General features: G+C 47.2%; 1 protein-coding gene across 1 annotated transcript in view; it reads right to left on the bottom strand.

The window, feature by feature from the left end:
• Positions 1-561: 561 nt before the first annotated feature.
• VGAT (vesicular GABA transporter) overlaps positions 562-18,302 on the bottom strand; it is a 32,274-nt gene continuing 14,533 nt past the window's right edge. Inside the window, exons 3-4 of the mRNA XM_070540854.1 lie at positions 13,140-13,313; positions 562-2,568 (exon numbers count right to left, since the gene is read on the bottom strand). Of these exons, the coding sequence (XP_070396955.1) occupies positions 1,369-2,568; positions 13,140-13,313 (1,374 nt within the window). The 3' untranslated portion in view covers positions 562-1,368. The remainder of the gene's footprint in view (positions 2,569-13,139; positions 13,314-18,302) is intronic.

An 18,302-nucleotide genomic window follows, 5' to 3' on the forward strand; every position in this document is an offset into this window, starting at 1 on the left:
CGTGCATCAGTAGGGCGTTGCGTCTCTACAAATTCATTCCTCATCGTCAAGACCTTAACGAGGACATCTCCGTGTGCCAAAAATGCTCATGCCTGACCGAGAAACCATCCTTTACATCTTCTCAAGTTCGTTCGTGACTTGATGGCGCTTAGGCTGAACTAGGATTATCGAGCGTGTTTCCCAGCTGACATTCACGGACATCTTGGTTATCGTCTCATTTTCTTCACCATATTTATGGGCGATATACAAGTGCTGGTTAGCAAAAAATGGCCGTTTCGCAAGAATCCCGTAAATCTGCAAGTGCACTGCCTTTTCAGGCAATACATTCAAGTCCACAGGGCTTCAGGCATGCGAGGGTGCTGCCTGATCCCTATGGCTGACCACTTAGTTTTTCGATGTGCACTTCGTGGCTAGCTAATTCAGTGATTACATCCACTCGTACAGTCACTGGAAGACATATCGGTATACATTTTAGGCAGACATCACTTACTGTCATCTCATTCGAAATGAGTTGCGTAGCTTCTATCTGCACATTGCATGCAGCTGCGCTGATTTCTTGCTCGACCGCGCTTAATGAAAATGATACAGCAAACAGTGGTAGTCTGTTCAAGAATAAGAATTAGCTGACGAAGGTTCAGCAGGATATCAATGTTTCAATCTGCGAAACTCATCGCCTCATAACTCAGCCTGTTTCGTCACATTCGAAGCAATTCCTCTTGCTTATTATGTCTAGGCACTGGATGACGGTGCTGGGAGATATACTTCTGGAATAATGCTTGAGAGAGCAGAATGCTCCAGCAGGAGTTTGTCCCGTAACTCGTGCGTTTCTTGAAACTACTGGTTTCACTTGAAAACATAGCGTAAGTAGCATAGTTAAAAACATAAATAATAAAAAAGAGCAACTAAGGTAGCTTCGCCCCAACGAATGTGGGCGTGTCTTAACTCAGCCGTACCATAGCTGCGAACCTATCGACTGCGTGCGTAAAGTGATTGTGCCACGTAGCTGATTAGTTCTACTCCCCTAAACGATTATCAGTTTGACACGATTTATCAGAGGTTTACAGCGACTACAGTAGTCTTACTGAGCCAAGCTTTGATGTAAACGCACGTCTTCATGAGGTTCTCGCTCACGAGACCTCATCGACACCGCTAAGTGAAGCTCGCTTAGTCGCTAGTGCCGTTATTTTTTGTTGTTGTTATGCCCCGTGCCGAACCGTTTCGGCGTCCAACAGGAAGGAAAGCCTCTCTCGTAATGCGCACAAACATGCATGAACATGTCAACTCAGACTCACGGAACACGCATACAAGCAACAATAGAAGGAAAGAAAAGCCTTATCGCTGCGCGCGATATTAGTAACGAGGCACGTTCTAAGATTCTATGACCGGCACGTGAGGCAGCGGAAGGTGGTAGGCCTCCACAAGACCTGCGAACGAGGTGTAGATGCCCACGAGGCCAGAGAAGCCCCCGAAGCACATGATGAACACCTCCCAGCTGATGGAGTACCACTCCATGGTGTCCCACTTGAGCTTCATGTGGAAGTAGCAGGGCCAGATGAAGGACAGCATGGTTCCAGTGAAGCTCCCGATCAGACCCATGAGCAGGGCGAAGTACGGGATCGAGATGGCCAGTAGCATGGTGAATATGACGAGCCCTACCCGCAGGGCCAGTCCCCACACCCGCAGCTCGCCGTCGATGGCGTAGCAGGAGGGGAACAGCGTCTTGGGCCGCTCCCGGAAGTAGGCGTGCTCGATCAGGGCTGACGCGGCGAAGTATGGCAGCGGAAAGGAGAAGAGCGCCTTGGCGACCAGGATCAGGTTGACGACTATCTTGAAGCCCTTGGTCGGCAGGTTGTTGGTGATGACCTCCTGGGTTTCCTCCGCGAACGTCAGGAAGCAGACGTACGCGAACAGCGCCTTGAACACGGCGGCCGCGATGTGGCTCCAGTTGAGCATGCAGTGGAACTTGGTCTTGTCCACGAGGTTCCCTTCGAGCGTGGGCAGGAAGATCTGCGACGTGTAGCTGAAGACTACGATGCCCATCGTGACCGGGAACTTGTTGATGTTGATGCGAAACTGGACCTTGGCCCAGGCCCATTCGGAGGCTCGGCTCAGGCAGAAGCCGAGAATGATGACGTTGATGAAGAGGTGAGTGACGGTGCACCAGAAGCTCAGCATGGATACGGACCGCAGGTTCTTGAGGAAGGCGCACGGAAGCAAGACTATGGTGGTGAGCATGATCCAGGACCGCTGGTCGACGGCGCCTTCGGGGAAGGAGCCGATCATGAGGTCTCCGCAGAGCACCACGTACAGGATGCAGGTCATGAGCAGTTCGATGATCTGGGCGATGTTGACGGCTTTGCCGCCCCACCGCGGGCCCAGCACCGTCTGGGCCACGGCGACGTAGCTGTCCCGGACTCGAACGAGCTCTCCGCGCTCATTCGGCTCGTAGAGGCAGTCCACGAGTATCTTGCCCGTGTGGCAGCACATGTAGGCGACGAAGACGAGGGCGAAAATGCCCCAGTAGCCACCGTGTAGCACCGAGTAAGGCAGGCTCACGATGAACATACCCTGCGAAATGAGAGAGCGCAGAATGAGCGTGTGAGGGCATTCTTGTAGACGACAAGTGCTGGCTCTATCGTGGTGAGCTTTTTCTCTACAGAAGCTGTGGCTCGATACGAAACGCTTCTTTTTTTGTATGAACTGCTTGAAATCGGACGTCGACTTCGGGATCGTTCAGCCTGCGAAGACACCTAGCCGCGGTGCCCGCTTTTGCTCGCGAATCGCTGTCGTGTCTGTGTGCAGCGTTTGATAAGCAACGATATTTATGCAGAACGTCACGTAAATTGCACAGATTCAATCTCCATATATATAGACGAATACAAAGGAGGCCCCAAGCTTTGAACGCAGAAAAGGTGCCATAACGAATTCAGTTACAGCCCCAGGGTACCCAATACTTAACGGCTGTGTTAAAACTCTGGTGAATGATAAAGTTATAGGTAGAATGCAGCGAAATTAGCTCCGTTTTTTCGCGAAGAAGAATGGAGGAATTACAAACAGTATTTTACTCCTACGCAGAGCCCACTGTTGCCAACGTTGCCCAAACTTATCGGTGTATAGCGTTCGCGAATTTCCTTAGAAGTCCGGAAAAAAATTCTCCCGAGGACATGTTGCAATAAGTGGTTCAGTTGACCACGAGCCCGTACTGTTTATTTCTAAAAACTGTTTTCTTTTTCATCCGTTTCCGGATGAAGCAGCCACCCGGTAGTAAATTAGGCCGGCGAAGTACCGCAAAGGCAGGCGAAATGAGAGCGTTTATTTATATAGTAATCGGCCGTGCCATTAGTGACATCTGGAGCCTTTCATGCCATACGTGTTTTCCTTTTTTTTCTTTTCGCCACATACTGCAGCCTTTCTATTTGTTAATGTCACACACATCATTTCATCATCAGTGACTCGAAATGTGTGATTGGCGAGCCAGTGCATCGCAGCGTGAATGAACCAAGCCTCAGGCGTAGGTGATGAACCGTCACTCAAAGCCTGGCGTCGCGTCCCCCCTGCGATCCCCAGTACAGTCCAACGCTCGCAGAGAGAAGCGATTTGAAGACGACATCAGACCGCCAGAGGCGTCCCTTGAGCTAAGCGTTTGCGGTTCCCATAGCTCGCCGATATCGGGTGGTCGCCCGGGTGGCGGGAGATAGAAGAGATGACCATTACCCGGCGCGAAAGGAAGAGAAGTCACCGCGGGGTTCTTGTCGAAGCTCTTGTCGAAGCTGTCGTTATTCTTTAATCGCATTTCTGGCGCTGTAAAACGAACAAAAGACACCAGCGATCTTGCTTATCTCTCTCTCTCTCTCTCTCTCTCTCTCTCTCTCTATATATATATATATATATATATATATATATATATATATGTGTGTGTGTGTGTGTGTGTGTGTGTGTGTGTGTGTGTGTGTGTGTGTGTGTGTGGAGAGGATACGATTCGTACGATTAGCCTACCAGCAGCGACGCAACATTGGTCCATCATAGAAGAATATCATAGATGAACAACACAAAAAGAACCAACTATCAGAGCGAGAATATTCCCCCCCCAACCCCCCCCCCCACCTTTTTTTTTTTTACTACTCTAAAAAGTGCTTCTACGGAACGCTTTGTCAGAGCAGAAAAGGAGAGTCTTGGAAAGGGAAGTGGTCAAAAGAGACTGTCTAAGATGCTGTGAAATTGGTTGAGTGTTCCTTGGCTTAATTTGAATGCGCATTTCTATCGAATTGTATCTTGCTGGGCCTTAAAGCATTAAACGCTGGCATAACTGTATAAAAGCAGGAAACGAAGCAAAAAAAAAATTCAACGGGGCAACTGCCACAATAGGAGGCACAACGCCACTCGGCTTTCAGAAGAGCACTGACTTCCGAGAAAAAAAAAAGGAATGGAAAGACGGGAAGAGGCGACGAGCCGAGAAGGCTAAATACAAGCCGATACAAGATCATCGTCTTCTGTAATCAGCACTGCTCGAAAGAGGTCCAGAGTAATGTACTTCCTCTGTATGGAATAGACGAGGCAGCGAAAGAAGCAATTCGCCGGGAGCTGGGGGAGAACACGGTAGACAAAGTGAAAAAATCCGCCTTGCAGACCCGATCGTGCTGAAACTTCCTTTCTCTCGCGAGAGTGACGCGGCCCTGCATTTATCGCGGGCGTCCCTCGGAGCGCATTACTGGTACCACAGAATTGCGAGGCTTGTTGAGATAACCGCAAAGCTTCTCCTCGAGGCAGGTGATGTATAGCCTGCCTTCGAGCGATAGTCAGGGTGCGCTTCAGGTCAACGTCGAGTCGCCTGGACGGGCGTCCTTTTTGCTGTGGGAGAAGTGATTGGGACACGGAATGATCTGCAAAGCACAATGGAGTGCTCTTGACAGCTTTAATGCATTTCTTAACGGATGGTGGCGTTTTGTCTCGTGGTTAGAAGCTACGTCGCTCCTCTTTTTATTATTGTATCTTATATTGAAGCGTTCACGTAATTTAATTTCTGTGCTTGGCTGTCTGCGCGAGAGTGTGTTTGTGTGCGTGTTTGTGTCTGTGTCTGTGTGCACGTCTGGGTTACAGGGCCTGGCCTTATGCATTGTTGGTGGCCTGACTTCGTCTGTCACTGTGTCACCTAAGGTTTCGTGTATACAAGTACGCGTTACATTTATGTGTTATTTTGGAGCCTTTATTCGGATTAGCACTGCCTTGTGCTACAAAGGGATCGTTTGCCTTTTCTTCTTTTGTCTATGCGTTTTACGTGAAAGGGAATATCTGGCGATGGCCTGAAGGGCGCAAACAACACACAAGAATCACGAAGGTGATGAACACACATAAATGCAAGGGACAAACAGAGGAAGTAGATAACGATCGATAAACGTTTTTGCCAAGAAGTGCATTACTGAAGGCACAGCAGCAATCGACATTCATAACTGATGTACGTACTTTATCAGCAAACAACAGTTGGAATGACTGACGCACTGGCGAAAATCTGCTCTGGGCGGAGTACTAGAAATTAAGACTTGTATCACGCAGCAGTTGACTGAGGCGCCAGGGGCTGTTTTAGTAAAATTCGTCATCGTCTCCATTAAGCTGCCCTCCCCTCACTCTCCCTGTTCCACCTGATGAAAATAAAAATAAAGGCACACTACATCAAAACAATAAAGAGGGCAATAGCCGTCTCAATTTGTGCCCGGCAGAGGGGACACTTTAGAATTTCGGCACGAGTTTTCTCGAAGGGCCTGAAAAATTGAAGTAGAAAGTTTTTGTTCATGGAGACGCATAAAGTATCGAACTTCGGCATCGTTTCATTAAATATCTATTTATTCGAAGTAACTACAAGCCAAACTACCGCAGAGCTCTTCTTCTAATTATGCTATCTGCTCCTTGTACAGTAATAATGGTTAATATACTGTCACAAAAGTCGCGTTATTTCTTGAAATCACCCCCCCCCCCCCCACGCCTATTAAGCATCGCTTCTTTAAGAATGGGCCGCAAGCCTACGTGCTGCGCCGTTTCGCAAACGGTAGGGAACGTGATCCTGGGTGCATCCATGGAGATCACGTGAGCTGTGTGCGTTCGTGACTGCCGTTTTGTGCGGGATTAAATTGTTCGACGGAGAAGGTGACCGCTGGCAGGGTAGAAACCATGGTGGCTATACACACCCGGGCTACGTGAAGCTGGCTGCGTGCGCAGCTGTTCTTCTGTGTGCCGTTAAATTGCTTGCCAGTGAAGGTGACCGCTGGCAGAATCTGAACCACGGCGGAAGCACGCCCCGTCTACGTGAAGCCGTCTTCGTCCGCCGCTATTGTTTTGTGTGCGATCAAATTGACTGCCGGTGAAGGTGACCGCCAGTGGAGTCCGAACTACGGCGAGATCAAATGTTCGCGCGTGTGTGATCCATGTCTGGACGACAAGAGGCGAAGGCCGACGCCTCGAGAGTTGTATAAAAAACCCGCCGATCCGACACTTCGGCAGTCGGCCCCGGGGACGATAAACGAACGCCGAGCAACTCCCGGCCAAATAAGCTGCCGACATTGGGCCCCGACACCGAACACCACCGGCCGACGTGTAAGCGAGCCGCCGACGTCGAGGCGCCGACTTCGAGGGACCGTCAACGCTCGAGCCGCCCATCGCCGCAAGCCGCACCGCACGCGTGCGGTCGCGCGAAAGATTGCACGTATCAAACTCTTGTGTACTAATTTCGGTTTACAATGTGCACACAGTGTATACCTTACACATTGTAAACCGAAATTGGCGCATAAGTGTTTGATACGTGCAATCTCTCAAGCAACCGCACGCGTGCGGTGCGTCTTGCGGCGATGGGCGGCTTGAGCGGCCCATTATACGGGCCGCATCGGTTGGGACGGACTGTCGGCGCGCCCGGTTTGCCGCATGTCACTTTCGATTTTGTGGACTCTAAATATTTGCTTTTCCAATTATTGTTTAGAAATGTAGTTTGGAATGATTTTCATTGTTCTCTTTGCGATTGCACATAGTAATTGTTCAACGTTGTTGCGCCTGGTCTTTGGAATTGTCACTTTACTTTTTCTGTCTAACGTATTCACATCCACTGCTTAATAACGCCAGTTTGTTTTGTTGCTAAGAAATCGCATTGAATTACTGCCCTTTGCTGGATTTCATCAGGCCTTTGTCTCGTTCACGATGGCAATCGGCAAAAGCCAGGCACCAGACTCCACCCCCGTATGCCACTACTCAGGAGGAGCTAACGCATCGACTCTGAGTCGTCACATATAGAAACAACGAAACGGCGACACACAATCGTAAATACCTTTAGGCTCGGATAAGATTGCTCAAGGGCACGGGATGTGTAAACGTGCCACTGCGACGCCGTTAACTATTCATCCCTAAAAGCAGCTCGTAAAACCAGTCAAACACTTCGGCAGTGTCCGAAGGCACTATACTGGTGAGCCCCGCTCTAGACACGTTGCGGGATTTGTGTGGTGCGAGTTTGGTTCGGTTTGGTTTGGTGCCTACGGATGTGGCTCAACTCACTACAGGGAATAGGTCATGAATAGGGCGAGTGATTCAAACTGCAGTCTTTCTTTCACTTCCATGCGCCCCTTCCCCACTCCCATCTGCACCTTACCATGTGTAGGGTACCAAACGGGGCAAACTTATGCTGATCTCCCTCCTGCCTTTCCTCTTTTCATGACCCCCGCGAGTGCTCATTTCCATAAATTCGTAACTTTATACTTCTGGGCAGTGTGCGAATACGAGGTTAGGTAAGAACCACGGACGCTTTGAGACTCAAATTCAAGAACGAGCACGACGCCTAACACTTGAACGCTTTTACGAAAACACTCCTTTAAGGGTGTTCCCGCTCTAGCGCTCGAAATGGGAAAGGAGGCGATCGGCACAGCAATGGATTATCGAGCGCCGCCGTCTGCTTATTAATTGCAACATCCATGCTTTCACTGGCGCCCAGAGCTGCGACCGAGTGCGAGAAAAAGAAAATAACACGTAACGATTTTCAGAAATTCAATATCTTCTGACTACGCGTGTTGCAGTAAATTGCGGTAAAACAGGGTTTGGCTATACTGACATATCCTGCATACCTGTTTAATTGTACGCTCATTTAGTGCAACTTTCGCACAGCGATTGCAAAAGCAATTGTACACACAGGGAATGAAGTGAGGACGTGCCTAACTCTCCTGAGCAAGTGTCACAGCGTACGTAATTCGAATTCTATGCACAATAGTGAACATTATCATATGCCTGTGAAACGTTTAAATTGTTTCGCTTGATATACTAAGCAAACAAAGCATATTGCTGAAAAAAATAATGAAAATCAATTACACGATAAGGAGTTCGCGCGTTTGAGCCTATGCCAACCCTACCTTCCAATGTGACTGGTGTACCTGACTGACGCTATGTTATATATATATATATATATATATATATATATATATATATATATATATATATATATATGTGTGTGTGTGTGTGTGTGTGTGTGTGTGTGTGTGTGTGTGTGTGTGTGTGTGTGTATAGCCAGCGCTCGTGTTGTCTTCTTGCAATCGTTCTTCCTTCGTCCGTTTTTGTTCTTTTTTCCGCACTTCAGTGCTTCGCGCTGCAGAAATTTTGCACCATGGAGCTAAACCAACTCGCCCACATCGCTATTCGTATGTAGTCATCTTAAGATGCTCGGCCGGTTGAAACAGGGTACTCGAACTACGTTCGGTTGGTTCGTCCAAATCACTGAAACCCGCCTTGGAACGTGTATAAAAATGCGCCCACTGACGACGTCGAAGCTATGGCGAGATCCTGCCGGCTCCTGGTGACGCGAGCAACCTTTTAGGTGGTTTCGTAATTATGCTGTCGTGCATTTGTGTGCCTCGCGTAGATTACGGCAATGTATGCATTTCTTAAGGCGCTGATATAGTCGGGTTGATAATGATGACTATGATTTATTGGCATCCCCTTTGAAACGGGGCGGTGAGAAATAGTCAACCAACGTGCTTGAGTTAATCAGGTATGCTATACATGCTTTTGATTGTAGCATTTTTTCTATGCAGCACCTTGTTTTTTTTTCTCTTCCTAGAAATTTCTCTATCTGCAGTGACCTCTGGAGTACCCTACGGCTCTGTCTTAGGCCCTCTCTTATCTTATATATAAATTATATCCTTATCTTATCTTAATTATATATAAATTATATCCCTAGAGATATTACGTCGTCCTTCAGGGTGTTTGCAGCCGGCTGCGTAGTGTAGAGGGTTATTGATAGTGATTGTGATTTTTACGCACTTCAGAGTGATGTAGATAAAGTTTCAACTTGGTGTGCGAAGTGGGAAATGTCGCTTAATGTTTCAAAACGTTTAAATATCACATTTACAAGGAAACATTCATACAAGGCATATGAGCACAAATTAAATAGCGTTACGCAATACAAATACTTAGGAGTTTTGTTTACCTTGGATTTAAAGTGCAACAGGCATGTACACTGCAGGAGGTAAGAAGGAAGGCGGCACGAAAACTGGGCTTCCGACGTCGAAATTTTGGCCAATTACCTAGTAAATTGAAAGAACGGCTGTATTTCACTCACGTATGTTTATGTTTGGTACCTGAGTAGGCATGTATCTGCTGGGATCCTTGCACGTGTCAGTTAGTCGATTTACATGAAAATTTTCAGAATAGGATGGTTCGATTCGTTTTGCGGAATTACGACAAAAACCTCAGTATCACCGAAAGCAAGCGCAGACTTCATTGGCAGGATCTAAAGGACAGAAGAAAGGACCTTGGACTCAAATTTTTTCATGTTTACTATTCTAAAATAGGCATTGACAGGAACAAACATATTACATTACCGTCGTATAGCTCGCGAAGAAGGGACCATGCCTTGAAACTTCATGAATTTACTTTTAAGGGTGCCACCTTTCGTTATGAATCTTTTTTACAGGACCACGAGGGAGTGGAATGCTCTCCCGTCGAATATTGTAGGTATACAATGTAATGAAAACTTTTACCGTGCTTTGTGTGTTGAAATGAGTGACAATTGATGTAGATATGTACCCCCTTGCTGTAATGCCTTCCAAGGCGATCCAGGTACTCAATAAATAAATAAATAAATAAATAAATAAATAAATAAATAAATAAATACCGCTGGCATATGTCTGTAATGGATACGATCGCATCAATCTCTTCCCTGCTTCCCCCCACCCCACCCGAAAATACAGATACTCTGAAGGTATAGTGCTAATCTGGACTGCTTCTCTACGGCCTAAGGCAGGCGCACGCCATATGTGTATAGTACACTCTAAACATGGCCTATCACGCGCCCATAGAGTTTCTGACTACATTACCTAGAGGGAAATCTGGCGCTGCTGCGCTGTGGTATGCATGGGAATGCCGGTATATTGTGGATTCGGATTGGCATCGTTCTCGTAGAGACAGGACGCCTTGAAGACGCGCTCGGCAAGTACCGTTCCATCTGTCACAATGATTCATTTTCTACTAGAACAGCACGTGAAGAGTTGTTTTAGCTTTATTATTACGCGAAAACATGTTTTGTTTAACTATGAGAACTCGTTATTGTGTGTACGACTACATGTTACGTAAAAAGTATCAGCGGGCCGCTAAAGTTGCAGGACAGACGACAAGGTTCGCGCTTGCTTTGAAACAGTTGGTCGTCTGTTCTTGCTTTTCTTCGCTTGGTCATGCATCGTGGGTGAGTAAAGATGTAATATGCGTGAATGGAAACATTTTATGAAGATTTTACTTTGAGAACGCGTTATTTGCGTAGCCATATCCACGTTTTAGACGAAGCCTTTTACAACACCAGCCAACGCGAGCCTCGCAGACACATATACCGTCATTCCCATGACGGCACGGTGCCCCCTTAAGAAACTCCCATAGACGGTGGCGCCAGATTACCCTCTAGGTGTTATAGTGAGAAACTCTATGCACGCGCCAGAGCTGACCCCCGAAAGGCGAGTGGTAGTTTCGGTTTCATTGAACATACGCGCTCCGAGCGGTTGCCGGGCATCCTAAGATCTGGTGGAACGATCCGGAGAGGTGGATGCGCACATTTCTTGTCATTAACAAGTTTTTCGAAATAAATAAATTTGAGTGAACGGCAAACAATTATTCTTTCTGTTTATTTATCTTTCTTTTTCTCTTTTCGTGAATTTAAAATCGGGCGACGCCCACGAAGTGATTGACTTCGTGCGTCCGTCGAGGTTGCAATCCGCTCGCCCTTGCCACTCGTTCATCGATGTCACAAGTCGGATCTCGCTCCGTCATCCGCTTCGGTGGTCGTGCCAAGTATGAAGATGGGAAAGATAAGATATAGAAGGTCGACCAGGCGAGCAAGGAACGGAAGGCGCAGGATACCAGGGGTGCGATCTTGTACGCGTTCCAAACTCGAACGGAGGCGGTCCGTTCTTTCCGTCGCGAAATTGGCGGTCCGTTCCGTTGCGTTCGTCCGATAGCAGACAACACGGAATGATCGACAGCAGATATCACTTCACAATTGACGTCATGGCGTTCGGCACCGTTCAAACTGACCAAGCGTGTGCGGCTCGGTGGAACGGACCACCTCCGTTCTATTTTGGAACGCGTACAAGATCGCACCCCTGGTCAACCAAGCATTAGACGAAGATGGCTGATTCGGGGCGTCGCATGTCTTGCGCGGCTCTGGTGCTCCTAACACCGAGATTTCCAGTTCTGCGAACATTTTCAGGTTTCCTAACGACAACAGGTAAGCACAAGTATTTTTCCACTGAGTATTCTGAGAAGGTGTTCATTTTGCATGAGTAAACCAGTTCTGTGCGAGCCTAAGTGCACTGACATAAGTGCACTGCCGCCCGAATCATTCGCCATGACGGCAGCCTGCCTGCTGCCGGTGAAATACTTGTATTGAAGGACTTGAGTGCGTGTTTGTTTGTATTGCCCAGTGACCTTGCTTTATGCTCAGCTTCGGTTTGTGCATATCTTTGAGCACCTGTATCATAGACGAAGCGCAATGCTATTTGTTTTGACGATAAAATGTCTAATAATACCAGTAATGGAAGTGTAGGGTATGTTATGTTAATTAAGTACGAAGTGGTAGGGCCCTTGCAATGCAATGTGTTAAGTATCTTTATGTCTGTGTGCGCGCGTGTGTGTGTGGATGGTTGGCTCATTGCGTTGCTGTTTTGTCAAAATAGCGCTTAATACTCGCCCTGCTTTTCTGTATGGTATGACGACAAGCAGCTTATATGCTCTTGGAAGCGCTATATAATTTGCATACAAAAGTAAGAAAAGCGTGCTGCCTCATTGGGAATGTAGTTCAAATTATAAGTGCAATTATAGGCTACTTCCTGTTCATGCAGATGCGGGTAGCCAGTTTAAGATTCTGCGTGTCTTTACTTCTAGTACTGTGAGTGAAATACAGATATTTTACTCAACTTTCTATAGGACACAAATTATGTGCACCGTCATATCGGACGTGATAAGAGCCAAGTTCCGTGTGACCAGATCGTGATGGTTAATAATTTTCTCGTTGGTTTGGAGCTTCTGGAATCTATGTTCGCTTATAATGTACAAATTCGATATATTCGATAATGTAGATCGATACTTTCACCCTACGTGGAGGTCGGTTTCTAACGCGGCAGCGGTAAGGGCCCCGTGTCGGAAAGAATACGGCGACGGCGTCCCGTGTCCGGCGTCCAGCGTCGGGCGTAGTATCGGCAAAAGTAATTTCGTACCAGGCATACCCAACCACGCATTACCTCCATGTAGCGTAAGGAAGTTAATGAACTAATTGAATTTCTCAAGGTAAAATACGCAGAGATCGTAAAGTACGACTTACACACAACCTACAGGCGCTGTTGCGTCTGATTGTAATTTGATGCACGAGAAAACATAATTCAGTTACGCGAAAACTAAAAAAAGAAAAAACAAGTTTTCAAGCGTTCTACCTTTCACAGAGTGGCCATGACCTCCCAGATATGCGCGCGTAAATCTCAAAGGCCACGAGACACTCGGCTCTAGAGGGTCTTGCGATCCGACTCGGACGATCCGATCGACCACCCGAATTTGACGTATACGTTCAATCCGCGTCTCCGAGCGCAAATGGTCACGTGATCAAGCAGACGCACGTCGCGAGCGCGCGTCGTGCATACCTGGATGGCGTTGGTGACGTTCCATCCCGCCTGCCACTCGGAGATCTTCTCGCCTTCCCGTCCCCCGAACTCGTCGACCACGTCGACGCTTCTCTGCGGGGCCAGGCCGTTGACGCCCTCGGTGAGCGTCGTCTCGGCGTATTCTCCTCCCTCTCCACTGCCGGCACCGAGGCCCTGAAAGGGCAGGGAACGAGATGTGAAGATGGGCAAAGCCAGTGCCATAAAGAGAGAGAGAGAGAGAGAGATACAGAGAGAGGGTAAATAAATGAAAGGTGAGAAGGTTAACTAGATAATTTATTTTTGTTTCGTTTTATTCTACAACACTGCAGTCAGAGGCGTTGCACAAAGTGATTTGCAAGCACTCTTTATACGACGCTACAGTATTAAACTGAACAACAAATTCAGGCCGAGAATTGCAAAGCTCAGCAGTGCTGAAAAATAGAAGAAACATTTCTAGAAAAATTGTGTTCTAGTAAGGTGCGGGAGTACAATCATATCATAAATTATCCGTGATAATCGTATTGGAGGAGCAGGGTAGTTAGTATCCCGTTCCGGACCCGTTCTTGAGTGATGAAGCTGATACAGCTGATATATTCAACTATCCGTTTGGCTGTTATGCACTACACGGGGATGGGGAAAGTGTAGAAAAGATCGGGAGAAAGGAAGAAAACACATACGAAGAGAATTTTTCCACATAAAGACGATGAAGGCCACTCATGCATGCGCGCGCGCACACACACACACACACACACACACTCGCGCACACGCACACGCACGCACCCGCACACACACACGCACACACACACGCACACACACACGCACATACGCACACGCACACACACACACACACGCACACACACACACGCACACACATACACACACGCACACACACACACGCATACACGCACGCACACACATACACACGCACACACACGTGCTACACACACGCACACACACACGCACGCACACACGCATACATGCACACACGCACACACACACACGCACACACGCACACGCACACATACACGCACACACGCACACACACACACGCACGCACGCACACACGCACACACACGTGCTACACACGCACACACACACACGCACACACACACGCACGCACGCACACACGCACACACACGTGGTACACACACTGTGCGCGAGAAGATATGCGCGCACGAGCGTGCCAGCTTCCTTTACGCCAAAGACGAGGAAATGAAAAGGACACACTTCTAGCGTTCGATTAGCCGCTTCGCATAGTTTTCGAGATGCGCGATGCACGTGCATAATTTTTAAAAATTACCATCAATAATTTCAACCAAAGAAAATGGGAGCATCTGTGACTGAATGAAAATAGTTATATTATGTTGTCCTTATTATCTATCCCGAGTTTCGCTGTCAAATGGATATGCTTCTATTCGCAGCAACTGTTCCCGAGTGCTTTCCCTCGAGTAACGTGTGGGTCGACTTGCTTTGTGCTAAGGCTGTTTTAGTAAGCGTACGAGTTGCCCTAATTATTCAAGTATGTTACGCGTCATAATGCATTGGTATATCGAGCAGTACACTAGCACGAGAATGCGTGTTGAAACTCGAACGTTTCTGTTGTTTATCGTAAGTGGTGAGGTAAGAAAACGTTTGATGTTGACGCGCGTGCTAGCAAACTCTATGGTTTGAAGATGCATTGATGAAAAAATTCGCACAATAGCTTGCGCAATAATTTCTGCAGATACCTTAACTATCGCTCAGAGTGCCGCTACAGATCATCTTCGTGGCCTGGTTTAAAATCTCCAATAACCGTTTCTGCATACTTCCGAATGCACCGTAGCAGTAACATACGTTTCAAAGGAGTGTCATTTCTTTTAAACGCAAAGTTTTTTTAAATATTTCTTTAACACCAGCATTTCGTTGTCGTAGGCAAGGCAGGCGTGCATTGGTGTCACGGCAGCATCTGCCTGAGAAGATGGCGACACTAGTTAACCCCACTTGCAGTGAGATCCTGTTCCGTAAAAAAAATTTTTTTTTAATGTACATGACTTGCTTATTCTTAAAGGGAACGCCTTGTTAACGTTCAACCCGACATAAATTAAACCTAATATGTTATGTTGCAAAATGTATCAATGAACATCATTCAAATAATCATATCAACACTTATTGCGTAAAAACAGCGTGAAAACAGTAATACTTGTATTTATTAAACAAATAAACCCATTTTTATAAAAGACGCACTCCACCTGTGGCGTAACTAAGGTCAACAGCACCCAGAGTGGTGGCCCGCCCTCTTCTCTGAACCAACGAAACACAATTTTCTCACGGCTTGCTTGAGCATTGTGTTTCTTCTGTAGCTAACGACTAATTATTTTTATTTCTTTTTCAAATGTCCAAAGTAACGAGTGCACCACACAACTCCCGATTCAGCACAACCTCGCATCAACAGCGCACATTTGCGTGTTGATCTTGTATTAAAAGACATAAAAACAGGAGTGTGAATTTTTTTACATTAAAATACAGGAACGGCCATTTTCAAGAAATAAACAGAGCAAACAGTTTTCCTCAGACGAAGTCCAGGTTAACATAATAAAAGTAAACGTGTACACATAACGCACAAGAAATGCTAATTTTGAGCATGTGGAAATAGATGTAGCGATATGCATATGGGAATGTGTATGCACAGTGTACGCGCAGTGTATGGATAGCCACGTGCGATACAAATTACATACCGCAAAAACCGGAGTATAGGTCGCACAAGAATATAGGTCGATCCCTCTAACTATAACTATAAAAAAGAGGAATAGAGAACCCTGTATAAACCGGTAAAAATGACCGGTATATAAAACGGGGTCGACTTTTTGCAGCGTATATTTTTGAAAAAACGTTCGACCTATATTCTGTTTCTTACGGTACGTAGTCGCGTAGGTACATACAAGACTAGATTATTCGCATTTTTTTAAGCGAAGTTCAAAGAAGCACCTCGGGAGGAAGAAATTGGCAAGTAGTGGAAAATGAAGACGAGCCAGAACAATTAGGCGACAAGGCGAAAAAGAGCACTTTTCTCAGCAGAACGTGTGGTATATTAAAGCAGCTTCCGTAAGAAAACTGTAGCACAAGTTTACGCTGATCTCACACTATCCGCTAGCGCGGTCGACCTCAGAGGCGAAGTATTTTTACAGCAGTTACAGCGAGCGCTACGCGGGTACATCTTCGAAACTTCTTAACTATACCTCTCAGGGGCGACATCTCCGATGTGTATTTCAGTTTAACTTCTAAAGCAACCCAAGTTATTAAACGTTGCTAAAGGCACTGTCCTACAAATTTCTATTCTTTGTTGTTTTCTGTAGTCATCGCAAGGTGCCACTGCTCCACTCTGCGAAAGGCGCCCGGCCCCTTACAAATCTCGCCATTGCACTCTCCTCCTCCTCCTCCTTCTCCTCCTCCTCCTCCGTTTCACTGCCTAGCTGCGCCTCTCCTCGCCTTCCCTCGCCTCCCTTAATTCCCCCTTTTCCTTTAGTGACGCTGTTGACTCCACGCAAACCTTATATGTCTCTCTTGTTTAGAAATTAGGAAATATTAATTGTTCTATGCGGTATTTGGAGGTCGTTTTTCTCGAATATTCGTACTCGATTCGACCGAGAAATTTCGGTATTCGAAGCCCCCTCAGCCCCTTTTTTAAGATCTTTATTTAGGGTCAACGTACATTAATAAAGTTGACTTGCCCGGCCTTGAGAAAGTAGATGTCCAGGGAAGCTGTTGAAAACCATCACTACAATTGCTGAGCGCGCATGCGTTGCTTTTATGGCTTTGGAGTAATGGTATTAATGGTGATTTAGGGTGATTCTGGTAGCAAAAGAAGTAATGGTAATTTTGGCAGGACGCAGGAGGCTGCCGCTGGTCGCATTGCTCTTTCCTTATCCCCTTGCCGCTCCTCGTATACAAGGTGCTCCTCGGGATTCCTAACTATGCGTTGCCTACCCATATATAGCGGTGCTGCAACAGCAGTGAAATCAGTTGCTAGGCTGGTTCTCTTATATATGAACGGCTAGTGACGTCAGTCCCCACGTCGCAAGCTGCCGTCGCCGCGGCAGCTTGCGCAACCGTAGTCTTTGCCGGGACACGCACGCGGGGCGTGCTACGTGCTTCGCGTTGTTATCAGGATCGCTTTATCATCAATTATCGGCTTCGGATGCTTCTCTTGTGCTTGTTATAGCGAAGCTTTCTTCGCCTCTTCTCTCGAATTTCCGGGCGCTACGATGGTTTTGCCACGCGTCCCGCTGGGTTTCTTGCAACACCACCAGATGGCGCTCGGCTCCGCGTATCCCGGCCGGCACCGCCGCGGCCGGTAGCGTTTCACGGATTGCGCGTGTTGCACCTGCTGTGCAACACGCGCAGCACATTTCCTATGCGACAAACATTCAGGTGCCAGGCTGTGGAGGTAGCGGGCTTGGCTGTGATAGCGCAAACATTACAATCGCCCGTGGCCTGAAGAGAGCGCTTGGAGCTGGCGTCTCAACAGCGTGCTGGTCACGTATGCTGAAGGAGCACGCCAACACGCGCCAGCAAAATGGCTCCAAAGCGTGCGCTCAGCGTCGAGGCCACTCAGGCCCGAAAGAAGAGTCGTGCGGAGCAGGAGCGTCTTCGTTACACAGCGAAACGTATGTGCAGCCCGCGAACGTATGTATACAATGTGTACATACAATTATAATAATTAATTAAATTACGTACAGCCCCACATATCAATTAAAGTTTAACACTTCTGTCACGACGCGCTGTGCCATGTGAAGCAATTGTCACGCTCAGCACTCTCAGAGACTATGAACAATGACACACAACAACGCCTCAAGCAAACATGTCTCCCCGTGTGTTATGTGGACTACGGCGACAAATAGCAGTGGTGCACGCAAGGTAACGTTTAACATCAACTCGCCACTCTCGTATTGGTCTAAACACTGAAGAAATTACACCGACGTCGCCAACATCACCGCTAATTATCGTCAGTCAAAGCAAATAGCATACAAAGCTTCACTTGCATCTATTCCCACAATGAGTGGGATCTGCAGATTTTTCTTTATTGCAACAAAATCAAGGATGTATGTTGTACGCGTGATAACAAAGAACGTATGCACTTTTCCCTTCAATAACTGAAGGTCCTTTTTTTTAATCGCTGAAGGTACC

This window comes from Dermacentor albipictus, chromosome 6 (genome assembly GCF_038994185.2).
Source record: "Dermacentor albipictus isolate Rhodes 1998 colony chromosome 6, USDA_Dalb.pri_finalv2, whole genome shotgun sequence".
Taxonomy (NCBI): domain Eukaryota; kingdom Metazoa; phylum Arthropoda; class Arachnida; order Ixodida; family Ixodidae; genus Dermacentor; species Dermacentor albipictus.